The 13,938-nt window shown below is 46.3% G+C and overlaps 1 protein-coding gene across 4 annotated transcripts in view; it reads left to right on the top strand.

Moving 5' to 3' along the window:
* Nucleotides 1–13,938, top strand: part of BLNK (B cell linker) — a 75,478-nt gene that overhangs the window by 48,656 nt on the left and 12,884 nt on the right. For all 4 annotated transcript variants that reach the window (XM_035026076.1, XM_035026068.1, XM_035026094.1 and 1 more), the window contains 5 exons: nucleotides 816–897; nucleotides 2,071–2,142; nucleotides 9,821–9,890; nucleotides 11,829–11,856; nucleotides 12,677–12,719. In XM_035026076.1, the coding sequence (XP_034881967.1) occupies nucleotides 816–897; nucleotides 2,071–2,142; nucleotides 9,821–9,890; nucleotides 11,829–11,856; nucleotides 12,677–12,719 (295 nt within the window). The remainder of the gene's footprint in view (nucleotides 1–815; nucleotides 898–2,070; nucleotides 2,143–9,820; nucleotides 9,891–11,828; nucleotides 11,857–12,676; nucleotides 12,720–13,938) is intronic.

Here is a 13,938-nt window from a genome sequence, read left to right as displayed (position 1 = left end):
CAATTCCACCGAGGTATATTCCCAAGAGAAATATACATCTACACAAATACATGTACCTGAATGTCCCTGGCACCATTATTCGTAATAGCCCCAAAGAGAGAACAACCCAAATGTCCACCAACTGATGAATAGACCAACAAAATGCAGTACATTCATAGACCTGGAATATTATTTGGCCATACAAGTGAATGAAGTACCGACATGCTCCATGGTTGAATTTGAAAATATTATGCTAGGTGAAAGAAGTCACCATATATTATGTGATTCCATTTCTATGCAATGCCCAGAATAGGCAAATCTTAGAGACGGAGAGTAGATTAGTGGTTGACTAGGTCGGGGAAGGGATAGATGAGAAGTGACTCACTCACAGGTACTGGGCTCCTTTTTGGGGGCAATGAAAATGTTCTACACTTAGATTGCGGTGATGCTTGCACACTCTGGGAGTATACCAAACCCCCCAAGTTATACACTTCACATAGGGGAATTTAATCGTGTCTGAATTCGATCTCAATAAAGGTATTTTAAAAACCACTCCTTATGGGGCTCCTGGGTGGCTCAGTCGTTAAGCGTCTGCCTTCAGCTCAGGTCATGGTCCCAGGGTCCTGGGATCGAGCCCCGCATCGGCTCCCTGCTCGGCGGGAAGCCTGCTTCTCCCTCTCCCACTCCCCCTGTTTATGTTCCCTCTCTCACTGTGTCTCTGTCTAATAAATAAATAAAATCTTTAAATAACAACAACAACAACAACCACTTCTTCCCAGACAGTAAGCCCGGAGTGGACAGCTTCCTCTTCATTCACGTCTGTATTTCTCTTTCAGGTTGATTACGTGGTCCCTGTGGATGATGAAGATGAGAACTACATTCACCCCACAGAAGACAGTTCATTTCCAGCTGAAAAAGGCAAGAGTTTGTAGTTTTGAGCACCTGAAAATTGTAGCAGTTGAGGGAGGGGCACAGGAGACTATTGGGTAGCAAGCAGCAGGGGGCACACAAAGTCCGGGCCCCCCTTCTCCCATCTGCCTCCCTGCCGAGGGGTGGGGGGGGCAGAGCATCCATGCAGACCCATCTCAGTCACACCCTTCACCCCCTTCTTCCTCCAGCCCCTCCCGTGCTTTAATACTCCCATCTCAAGTTCGGAAAGCATCTAGGTTCTTATTTAACTGTCCTCACTTAGGATGGATTTCTCATAAAACTTAATCCTCACAAAGCCATAGGCCACCGTGTTGGCCTCAAAACTATTGCATCGGAACACTGTCCACAGAGGACGGAAGACATGAGGGAGTGAAAGCCTCTCTGTGTCCTGACTCTTTAAATGTAGTGCTCTCTCAGGCGAAGGGAGACACCTGTTGGTAAAGCCCTTCGAGGAATAACAAATGTGATGGTGAATGATCTCTAAAAGCCACGTACCCTCAAGCCGGGAGTGGAGCAGGGCATGTTCACTCTGGATCAGGTTGCTGTGGACACTAGGATCCTGTGGAAAGGATACCTCTTCAAGTAACGTCCGTCATCTCACAAACTCGACTCTGAAGTAGTCATACTCCGTTTCTCCTCTGCCGTTCTGTAGCAGCCCTCTCCTGGCCTCCCCAGATAGCACCAGCAGCTTCAAGACCCACCTGAATTCCTCAGCCACCCATCACCATGAAACCATAAATAGGCATTAAATTGCTCCCACTCCGAAACCCCAGAAAATCCAAGAGAAATGCTGTGTGTTGCATGTGGCAGGACAGATGGGAATTTGGTCCCTCCACTATTGGTTCGATATACTTCTCCTGATGAGGAAAACAAAAACTCTTTCATCTCCTGGACCGCCAGTTTGGCCGGTGAAATTCCAAGCCTGCGTTCACTTTAACAAAATCCCTATCATAAAATAATCTGATTATCCCTTTAATCAAAGACGTTTCTTCTGAGAAGACTTCTTTCATGGCTTATGTATTTAACAAGTGTCTTTCCCATTCTTTACAAATTCCCTGCTCTGACCCCATTGTTCCCACGATGCATTTTTCTGTAAGTGTGAATCTCCCACAATGAACTGTATCTATGATTGTTATATGTATGTATGTTTGTGTGTTTAAGCTCCCATGGTGAATAGATCCATCAAGCCAAATAACTCCTCAAAGCCAGCCCCTCCTCCAGGGACAGCTTCAGGTAAAGTACATGCATGATTTGGTGTTTGGGTTTTGTGTGTGTGAAATGATTATGTTTGGGGGCTTGGTTTTTCAGTCTTTTCCAAATAAGATAAACAACTCAGACCAAATATTAAGAATCACTTGTCTTTCCAAATTTCTTAATAAGTTGTGACAAAAGGTCTTGTCCTCCTCCATTTTCTGGTGGCCACTATGTTGAGGGACCCTGCGCCACCCACCCCCCAGACCCCTGGGCCTCTGTTAGCCAAGTCCTGGTTTTTCTCCTACCTCACTTGGCACTTTGCTGGCTTCTCCTCCTTCGCCCCTGCGCTGACTGAGGATGTCTGCACCATTTGGCCCTCAGCCCTCCATTCCTTTCAGAATAGTGTGGTGGTTAAGAGCTTGAGTTTTGGACCAGACAGACCTGGGTTGGAATCCCAGTGCTCCCCGTTGCCAGCTGTACCACTCTGGGCCGTCCTTTGCCTCTCCACTCTCCAGATTTTCTCCTCTGTACATGGAGATAAGAGTCCCTGCCCTGTGACAGGAGAATTCTGGAATTGTGCATGGGAAAGCTTTCGTGCGTGCCTAGCACAGCAAATGCTCAGGAAAGAATATTATCTTTCACATCTTTGGGGTTCATCCATTTTTCTGGTTTCACTTCTCTTGTCTAAGCCAATAACTTCCTGGTGTCCAGCTTTTGACCTGATTTTTCTTCTGAACCACTTGACATTCCCATGGCCTCACACTCAATGCATTCATGGCCTCCCTCCGTGTAGGGTGGACATAGTCCTCTGTGCCTGTTAGCCTGCAGGCCACATGTCTGAGGGCCTGGGTTCTTTCCAAAGCCTCTGCTATGTCTTTTCCCAGAATCCACGCTTCCATTTTAGTTGTGACCACCCTGGTCTATTACACTGTCACTTCACACCTCCTATCTCCTGTCTTCGAGAGTCCACTAGCCATACCCTTGCCTTTGGGCTTTCTCCTCCGTCACGAAGATGAGCTTCTGAAAGCCTCCAAATGTTGCCAGTTTTATTCCACTTCAAAGTTAGTTTTACCATGTCACCCGTACCCAAACCATGCACCCCATGGTTCCTAGTTGTCTGCTGTACAGATTGGCAGCCCCAAGGCCAAGGCCTGCGATGCTGGGTGGTGCCCACACCCCACCCTGTTCCAGCAGAGAGGGGCAGGGGCCTCCTCTCCAGCCTTCCCTCCTTCTTCCCCCACTCAGCCCATATCACACACACACACACACACACACACACACTCCCTTTCCTCCCAGCACTGAAGGCTGAACACAGATATTGGGAGACTGAGCTCTGCTTCGAGGGACATGCTCCTTGAGAGAAAATGAAAGAATTATTTTCTTTATAGACCACAGACTCATTTCCTGAAAAATTGTTCACCTTCCTCACAAGTTCTTGTCTTATTTATTCTCTCCCCCTAAACCCACAGGCTCTTTATGGGGGGGGGGAGGGAAGAGGTCAGAGCCACCTTTTCCAGCTCATCTTAACTTCTGGGAACACATGTCAACATAACAACCTAAAAGGTCATGGCAAGGTTGCTTTGGTCCCAGCCGGAGTGGTGACGCCTGACTCCTGATAACAAGGGAGAAGGGTTGTTATGACCAGAACAGAAAACCTTTCCCTGAAACGTACATGAAGGCCTAAGCCCTCCTTTAGAATGATAGCTTAATAATCTCTGGTGTTTGCCTTTTCAAGTGTTCTTCTTACTTTGCAAGGACCTCTTCTTCGTAAAACACCCCCGCTATTCCAATCAGCTGTTCATCACGGGTTGTGCCTTGTGGTCTTTGTTTATGTTCTCACTTTTATGACACCAAACCCTACCCATCCTCAGGGCCCAGCTTGAGGTCTCCCCTCTAGGAAACCTCCTGTGTTTTCTGTAGCCCACAGAGAGCTCTCCTTTGCTCTAAGTCTCGTCCCACCTACGCTCAGCCCATACCTATTCTCTAATTATGCTGGGTCTCAGTCTAATCTCCTTAAGTACATTACAAGCTCCTTGAAGATGTTGCCTTAAATCTCACGTGTTCAGGAGGCCTTTCCTGACCACACATAGGGGTGGATCCCTTTGGTGTGCATCCCTGTAGTACCCACACTGCCCCTTTAATCTCCCCTGAGATCTCTGCCTGTCGTTCCTATAAGACCCTCAGCTCCATGTCTTGCTAATAGCTGTGTTTCCAGGGCCTAGACAGGACCTGGATCAGAGTAGGTGCTGAAATGGTGATTTAGTCAGTTGGTTGAGAGTGAATGAGTCCCCCAGTACTGGCTGTATTTAAGGAATCACGTGGCACCACCATGAAGGCATTAGCCCATTGGATTTATTATCCATTGATTGTCTATTACTCTAGCATAGCTATATTTTTTTATTATTATTATTTTTTATTGTTATGTTAATCCCCATACATTACATCATTAGTTTTAGATGTAGTGTTGCATGATTCATTGTTTGTGCATAACACCCAGTGCTCCATGCAGAACGTGCCCTCTTTACTACCCATCACCGGGCTAACCCATCCTCCCACCCCCCTCCCCTCTAGAACCCTCAGTTTGTTTTTCAGAGTTCATCATGAACTCTGAAAAACAAACTAGCGTAGCTATATTTTATATTTTAATACTAGAGGCATCAGAAGGAACCAAACCTGAACAAGAAAATAATTTCCTGGTTATGTGATTGTTGGATACAGATGGGAGGAAGTATAGGAGGAGGGAGGAAGTGAGATAATTTGGAAGGGACAAACCTGAACAGTTAGAATGAGTTTCTGAGTGTGCAGTTTTCAGAGATGGTTTTGATAAAAGGAATAATCAGACTCCTTGCCTGTGTCTTTGTATAACCATCTACTAGCCTTTAAAGACTTAGACGGTGCCTGGATAGGCATCATGGAAGTGCTAAGGCTTCCGGTCGATGTTCCTGTCCGAGCAGTGCACCCGGGCACCAGCCTCTGGTTAATGGATGTTGCTTTTGGCTCTTTGACGGCTCATAGGGTGCTTGCCGAGTATTACACAGTGGATTAGGTGCAGGGGCGGCCTCTGCCTGTGCTCCGTGCTCCACATGGAGAAGGGCAGTTGCAGGACCGCACAGACTTCAAAGCCAGAGGGCTTGGCTCTGACGTGTGCTAGGTGCCAGGCTCCAAACAGGCTGAGCGATATCTACGTGTCTTAGTCTCCTCCTCTGAAAACATGGAGAAAAAGTGGCACCTGGTCCTTGGAAGGGAGGGGGTTAAGTTGAGTAAACATATAGGAATCCCACTCCTAAAGTGATAGCTCTTTGTGCCGTTATTCCGAATCCTTTGTTTTGCACGCCTTGATTCATAGCCAGTCTGGCAGAGGGCCCTGGACACATCTCAGGGGACAGTTGTGTCTTCCTTTCTGCATAGAGTTTTACCCTAAGTCAGGGTGTCTCGACCTCCGCACAACTGGCATTTGGGGCTCGATAAGTCTTTGTTGTCCCCTCTGTCCTGTGCACTGTGCGATGTTTAGTAGCATCCTTGGGTGCTTCTGCCCACTAGGTGCCAATACCAACCCCTCTCCAGTAACGATAAGCAGAGATGTCTCCAGACATCGCCAAATGACCCCCGGGGGGGTGGGTGGTACAAAATACTCCCAGTTAAAAACCACTGGTCTAAACAAACTGAAAGACTGAAGTGTTTTGGTGATTTATCTCTAAATGTGATTTGGAAGTAAGCTCATGCAGCCCCTGGCTGATTTATTTGTAGCTTTTGTCAGAAGAGGTAGACAGGGCATGCATTTCTCAATTTCCTCTAAGTAGGTAGCCTTTAGAAAGTGTTCTCTCTCCTTATTTCCTAAAATGGGGGAGGAGTTTGGGAATTTATAATTCCCTGCCAGCCTGCAAGTTGAATTTTACCTATAAGCCAAATTGTTCTGAAGCTGTTAAATTAAATCTCTTTATTTGGTAAGAGCTCACACAGTGCCTGAGAGTAAGGGATGCCCCAGCTGGTGCGCAAGCCCCAATAATAATAGAGTTTCTAGAAGACAGTGAAATCCCAAGGGCTTACTATGCCAACATTGAGATTGTTAAGGATAAGGAAACTTAACCAACATTGTATGTGAAACTGAAGAGAGGATGATGCATAAAATACACGCGATAGAAGGAAAAATGAAGAGTAGGTCGTTTTCCTAGTTGAGAAACTTCGGTAAGCACCAGTTGTGCAAACATTAACATCATTTTTTGCTCAATACAATTAAAATAAAGCCGACTTTTCTTTTATTATTCTTTTGGACACGTCTCTATCACATTCCCAATTTCTCCTTTGGAGTATTCCAGCCAAGAATCTGGCTTTGCCAGAAAGCAAGGATCCTGGTCACCAAGAGGGGACCAAGTTGTCCTACCTCAGCCGTGCCCCTGGGTCTGACTTCAGGCCCAGAGCAGCAGAGAGGGTCACCGGCCTATGAGATAAGAGAGTCATTCTCCATCTTCCCATGGGCATCCACAAAAGCCCGCCTCTCTTTCACTAATCTTTCCCCATATAAGGGAGAAACAGCAAGTGAATCTGACCAGAGTAACATTAGGAGGCATTGGCTGGAGAGGAAATTGTCCACCTGGCTTTAAACTCAGCTAGCCTTGCTGTTCAAACCCAGCCCTGCCACTTAACCTCTCTGAGCCTCCGTTTGCTCCACGTGATGTGATGTGAGGCTTGCTGATGGCACATTTAAAGTACCCGGCATAGAGCCCAGCATCTGGAGACACTGCGATGGTTGATAACAAGATGCGAAAACAAAAATAGCGATAATCACATTTACCGAGATCCTTTATGAGTTATAATTTACATATCATAAAGCTCACTCGTTTTACATGTATAATGCAGTATTTTTTATAAATCATTACATTTACAGAGGTTTTTTGCACCATCACTACAATCCAGTTTTAGAAAATTTCCATGCCCACCCCAAATCCAAAAGATCCTTTATGCCTGTTTTTGGTGAATGTTCTTCCCACCCCCAGCCCTAGGCAACTGCTGATCTGCTTCCGGTTGCTATAAATTTGCCTTTTCTGGACATCTCATATAGATGGAAGCATACAGTATAAAGCCTTCTCCATCTGGCTCTTTTCTTTAGCGTAATGTTTTTAACCTCAAATACTTTCAGTCCCTTTCCAGCAGTATTAGTTTATATTTGGCTAATTCTTTACATTTTCCAAGTTCTCCTACTGTCTTGCAGCAATAACTCTGAGTTAGGTAAGGTAGGTGGTTGTGTCCCCATTTCACAGAGGGAAACACTGAAGCACAGTGGCTTCTAAGAGGCCACCAGCCAGTTTGGTGGCAAAGAAGTAACTAGAACCCCATCTTTCTGACCAGAGACCATGGGTTTCCACTGGTGCTTGGATTGCCACCACAGAGGGAGTGGCGTGCCCCTCCCTCTGATCGCAGAAGTGATTTATGAGCAAGGAAGGGGGAAGGAACATGTTGGCAGACTAAAGATATGAAGGGAAGGGAAGCTTCGTAGAGAAGCCAGGCAGTAAATATGACAACAGCAATGTACCCAGGCCAGATGAGCCCGTGGAACTGAAAAAGAGGGAAAACCCCTGGGAGGAAATTCTGACTTAGGCCTTCTTTCTACTTCCTTATTTTTCAGACAAGGGTGGGTTTTTTTTCCCCCTTCCCTGAGATCTCCATCAAAATCTATGAATAGCCAGAGGTATTTTAATAGGGTCAATCAGGTATTAAGAATTCGAAGAACATGGGCGCCTGGGTGGCTCAGTCGTTAAGCGTCTGCCTTCGGCTCAGGTCATGATCCTGGAGTCCCGGGATCGAGTCCCGCATCAGGCTCCCTGCTCGGCAGTAAGCCTGCTTCTCGCTCTCCCACTCCCCCTGCTTGTGTTCCTGCTCTCGCTATCTCTCTCTGTCAAATAAATAAAATCTTCAAAAAAAAAAAAAAAGAATTCAAAGAACAGCATCAATTTGGTCCACTAGCTGATGAAACACAGTTGGACGCATACTCCAGATGACATTTCAGTTTATCGTCATGTGAAATATTAAAAATTCCAAATGTGGTCTCTTTTTCAAAATGTTTCCAAAATATTTTCCAAAGTCACATCAAGGTCAGATAACATCTAAGTGGGAGTCGCATGGAGGGGCCGTTTCCTCACAGAGCGCTGGGGAGGCGACACCACGCACTCTTGGCTGTTCTTCTCATTTGTGAGCGTTCATGGAAATTGGCCCCGTGTAAGAACTGAATGTAGAAGACGGGTGGATGGGCTCTGAGTGAAGGCCTGAAGGCCTCTCTCTAGTAGAGTACATGAGAATGAGCTTTATGAGCTCTATTTTCTTTCTTTTTTTTTTTTTAAGATTTTATTTATTTATTTGACAGAGAGAGAGAGAGGGAAAGCAGGAACACAAGCAGGGGAAGTGGAAGAGGGAGAAGCAGGCTTCCCGCCGAGCAGGGAGCCGATGCGGGGCTCGATCCCAGGACCCCGGGATCATGACCCGAGCTGAAGGCAAACGCTTAATGACTGAGCCACCCAGGCGCCCCATGAGCTCTATTTTCAGTAGTTCTTGAGGCCCCTTTCTTGTGTTTGGGATAGGTGGTCCTGTCAGCTGAGGGGGCACAGTGTGTGCGTGCCCTCAGGTTATAAATCCCGAGGACGCAGAGGCGTATCCTTGCTTCTTCAGCTCTTCCAACACAGTGCTCTTCCCGTACCAGCTTCTCAGTAATTCCTCGTATGTGATTATGTCTCTGTGCTCACCTATTTGTGCTTTATCTTGCAAACTAAAATAAGACATACCGAGGGCAGGTCCAACCTCTATTTACAGAGTACCCCTGTAGGTCCAATAGGAATTGTGGACTTAGAAATGTAGTAGGTTCCTAATAAAATAGATCTTCGGTTCGTTCTAAGGCAATAAAGAGCTTTGTCTTACGGAGCTGTAATGTCCAGGCAGGCGAGCATCAGCCTGAGAGGAGGCAGGCAGGAGACGCTTGGGGAGCTGGCCCAGGGTCTGGCGCTCCCCTCCAGGCCTGCTCTGTCCCAGCGGTGAAGCTCTGCCTGTCTCTCAGTTCCTCCCTCGTGATTGTCTGCTTTCTGTCTTGGGGGGAAATGAGGTACAGTGCACAAGGCCCTCTGGGTCCCTTCTGTAACTTTGGAAGATGAGATTTGGGCAGTAGCTTGTCATTTGTCTCAATGTGCCTATCTGGCAATGGGCAGAGGTCCTGAGAATTCAGAGGTGAATGAAGAGCCTCTGGTTGGGAGGTTAGGTGTGTAGAGCATAAGTCAGTGTGATCATGCAAAAGCAATGGCTAGAGGCACGTAGCAGGAGTGGTGGGTCCGTGTCTTTCCGTCTCTAGGCACTGCTGGTGTGCCCATCTGCAGCGGATATAGATGCAAGTGGGTGCTCTTGGCTGTGGGCCTGGGGGCCCTTCACTGAACCCATAAAATCAAGGGGCTCTACACTTGTCCCATTGGGAAAAAGAGGAAGTCATTTAGAAATGTTAGGATGGAGTCCCTAATTCACATCCTGGTTCTGAGCTTATAAATTGACATTATATAAATATGCCATCACCTTTGCCTACAGATTTTCCCCAATAGCATCAATGTAACCACCTATACATGCTTAACTGAAAGAAGCCAAAAATGTGCCTGTATTTCTGAGCTTCTCGGGAAGGCCAGCCTCACTGTGACCATCGGCCCCAGGTTCAGGAGTTGGGGACTGACCTGTGTGTGTGTTTGTGCAGGTCGTAAGAGCGGGGCCTGGGACGCTAAGTCACCTTCTCCTGCTGCACCATCCCCGCTGCCCAGGGCCGGGTGAGTACCTGCTGTGCAGGACCAGCTCTGTGAGATGTGAGTGCATGGTCTCCACCACTGCTGTGGGCAGGGCCTGCCTGCAATCCACAAAGGGGTCCTGGCTGAGAACCTGGGGGGAAGCGGGTGCTTTTCTGCTATTTCCATCCAGAAGAGCGCCCCAGCCCAAGCTCAGATACAGGTGCACCTCACATCACAACAGGTGTGTTCCTAAAGAGTGTGGAAATGAAGCCCCGCTGCTCTGTTCTCCTCCTCCACCCCCATGGCATGCTTCAAGTTGGACGAGGGGGTCCCCTGCTGAAAATAAGACTAGCAGCCTTTCCTCCCCTAAATTTTTAGTTAAATCTTGAGTTCAATGATTTGTGTTCATTCAGACAGAAGCTCCAGCACCTGAATAATTTTGAGACCCACGAGCAGGTTTCATCTTTGCTTTCTCCTCCTCCACTTCTCTTTCAAGTAGGTAATGATCCGTAAACAAACACACGTACACCCAACCGCATGCACTGGATGGTTTGATCCAAGCCACACTGCCGAGGTTCCTTTCAAAGGTGAAATAAGAGAGTCATTCTTCCTTATTGAATTTAAAAGAGCTTTGTAAACTGTTAGGAGATGAGTTAGTATCACAGTGACCCCATAATTTTATACTGATTCAATAGGATATTTTTAAAAGCACGCTTAAATATGTGCAAAGCTGGCCTGCATGATTATAATCTTAATCCTGCTTCTGTGTAAAGCAGACATTTTTTTAAAGATTTATTGATTTATTTTAGAGAGAGAAAGAGAGAGAGAGGGTGAGAGAGCGCGTCAAGGAGAGGGGCAGAGAGAAAAACTTAAGCAGACTCCCCACTGAGCTTGGAGCCTGAAGCAGGGCTTGATCTCACGACCCTGAGATCAAGACCTGTGCCAAAACCAAAAGTCGGACACTTAACCGACTGAACCACCCAGACGCCCCAAAGCAAAGACATTCTTAAGTTCAAGGGTCTATTAACCAAAAGTTCTCCCTTGGCTCAGCTTTATCACTTTGCACAAGTCACTTAATCTCTCTGAGCCTCAGTTTCCTAATCTCTAAAATGTAACAATAATATCCATTTTTAGAGGTCACTGTGAGGTTTAAATAACAGATGAAAAGCCTAACCCAGTGCACTTAGGAATTTAGTGTTCTTCCCCCAGTCTTCCAGCTCTCAGCCAAAAACAAAGCAAGAGAGAGGGAGAGAGAAGGTGAGAGAGAGTCTTTAAAATAAATACAGAAGAGAAGCACATACCCTTAAAATATTAGATTACAGTCTCTACCGGAACCAAGGCAAATCAGAGCGTTAGCTCAGAAAACCCCTTCAGGACCCACAGATCATGGTGGTTTTCACACGTGTGTTGGTCTTGGATTTCCCTGTTCAGGATGAAATCCTAGTAGAGAGTAAGTCACTTGAGCAGGGCAGCAGTTGGCCAAGGAGGTGCTGGGGGCTGCCTCCCCTGCTGGGCCATCCTCCTATCTCCACCCGCGGCCCCAGGCAGTAGCCCGAGGGTGCCCTTGGAGGCTGGGAGGGCTCTGCATACACGCTTTGAAAATACTGATGGTAGTACTCATTTTACAGACAAGGAAACTTAAAGCTCCACCAGGCCTCGCAGGCGAGAGAAAGAGGCCTGAGGTCACAGAGTCATCAGCCGCAGAACTGGAAGAAGAATTCAGTTTCCCCACTCCCTGGCAACTGGTGCTTCTGTTTATCCCCAGTTAACTCTTTGCCATCTGTCAGTGGACTCTATCTGAAGCTAGGAGGATCAAGGCTAAATCCTGTTTCCATCCCCCTCTGCCCTTCAAGGACAGTCGTCCAACACACTCATATCACGTTTATTATTCTAGTTTAAATTCGAGAGTAAAATGATAAGTAGTCAGCTCCACTTTATCTTTATTATGCTTTAACAAAGCCCCATCTTTTTATCCCCCAGGAAAAAACCAGCTACACCCCTGAAGACAGTAAGTTAATTTTGCATTTAAATGTGTTTCATATTTCCTGCAATGCTTATGCTTATTCCCTTATTTAAAGTTGACAATGCTTCCAGCTAAGGTGAACGCAGCAATTTTAGCAACTGAAGTTGCTGCCCAGACAGTCCAAGAGAAATTCTGCATTCTTGGTTAGCCAGGGAAGATGCTGCAGGGGAGGAGCTCATCCTCACTTGACTCAGCGTGGCTTCACTGAGTGCAAGCGGCAGATCCAAGGTGGAAGCCAGGCTCCCTGCCTCCCCTGACATCTGCCTTCCCCACGGGGAGCCCCTGAGCCTGTTTTCCATCTGCTGGCCTGGGAGGCTAATGGTGTATCAGGCGCATATAGGCTTAACTAAACTCAGATTCTGGCCAGAATGCGGGAAACCTGGGCCAGCCCACTATTTGAGGAAGCCCACCTTGACCTAGTACCTACTCCCTAGCCTGACATTTACGGTCACTTAGCAAACACTGAGGTGGGGCCCTAAGCCCAAAGCCAGATGCCTCTTCCCCACTGTGCAAGACCTACTGGTCAGCAGCTACTGGGGGTCACAGTATCCATCAGCCCTGTTGACTGAGCAGAGAAGTCCCTACACCAGGATGACACTGATCCTTCCCTGACCTACTCCTAATCCATTGTCGTGGAAGGCAAAGGTTAGGCTGGGAATGGTGTGTTTTTTATTGTTGTTTTTGTGATTGAAAGAAGAGCTATGCATCAAAGAAATGTCCTCCCCAAATATGTTAGTAATATTGCTTTGACATTTATTTCTACACTCCATTGTATTGAATATCCTTGCCTTTTTTTTTTTAATAGACTTCAGTTGCCTCTCCACAGAATGCCACAAGTGTTTGTGAAGGTAAATCTATATTATTCTGAAGGACGAGGGTGTCCTCTGAATTAAGGATTTGTACATAAGTGTGTTTCTAAATTGCTTTCACTATTTAAAAGGCAATTGTATATATGAAACTCAGTTTTCTAAACAAAATGGCCTTCACTTTGCAAAGAGTAGTAAGGACCTGAGCTTTCGTGTCAGTGTCTTTGGGGCAAACCTATAGTCTACACGCCCCAAACCTGCCTGTCTGTAGGCATATGACTTGCCAGAAACAGTGCCATGGCCTTACAAAGATATGAAGCCTTATTCAGAGCTATTCACATATCTTAGAACTAATAGCTTAGTTAAGGTAATGAAATTTTTAAAAATCTGTTTATTCGAACAAGTTCTTTTGCTAAGTTTTCAAAATAATGTTTTCTGACTTCGAATATCTGTTTTAATACATCTCCAAATGTTTTCTTTTGTCTTACCATAGCCTAAAAATCTTACATATACTTTTAATTAGAATTTTCCCATTTAAAAAAATACTCGTATTTGAAAAATACTGGTGGGGGGGAAGAAAACAGAAAGAAGTAAGAATTACCCATAATCTCAACACTTAAAACACTATAAAGAAGTTAGAATCCTGAACCCATCTAACTCTAACACTGATGAGTGTTCTCCCCATTTCCTGAGTTCACGTGGGCACATCTCCATAAAATGTCCTGGTTTCTCTGATGATGGACAGTGGACATTTTCTGAATGTGTCCTACAACTTGCCTGTCTGCTTTAACTGCTCCACTGGGGTTATTTATATCTGTTTCCCACATCTTTTTTTCTCCAGGCTATTTCTGAGGTATCCCTCCCTTTCTGCTGTCTTGCTTTCTTTCGTCTGCCTGTCCTTTGAGGCTTTTGCCTTGCTGTCCTTCCATTCCTTACAGTCTTCCATGCCTGCTGAGCAGGGAGCTCAAGTAATAGTGGAATCTTAGGGTGAGCTTCTGCAGGAAGTAAGCTCAACCCTGTGCAGATTCCATTGGCTTCAGGGGCCTTTGAAAACCAGCAGAGAAGGAGCTCATGGCATGCAGCTTGGGTGTCCTTGTTGCCAAAGGGCTCTAGGGCAAGAGCTTGGCATGCCATCAGTTTTGTGACTTGTTTCAAGAACAAAGGCAACCATCATCCAAACCCAGTGCAGGTAAGCAGCCTCTTCTCACCTAGGGAGGAAGGAAGGAAGGAAGGAAGGAAGGAAGGAAGGAAGGAAGGAAGG

Source organism: Mirounga leonina, unplaced genomic scaffold, assembly GCF_011800145.1.
Source record: "Mirounga leonina isolate KUSES-001 unplaced genomic scaffold, KU_Mleo_1.0 Mir_114, whole genome shotgun sequence".
NCBI lineage: Eukaryota > Metazoa > Chordata > Mammalia > Carnivora > Phocidae > Mirounga > Mirounga leonina.
This window is presented reverse-complemented; position numbering and strand designations above follow the sequence as displayed.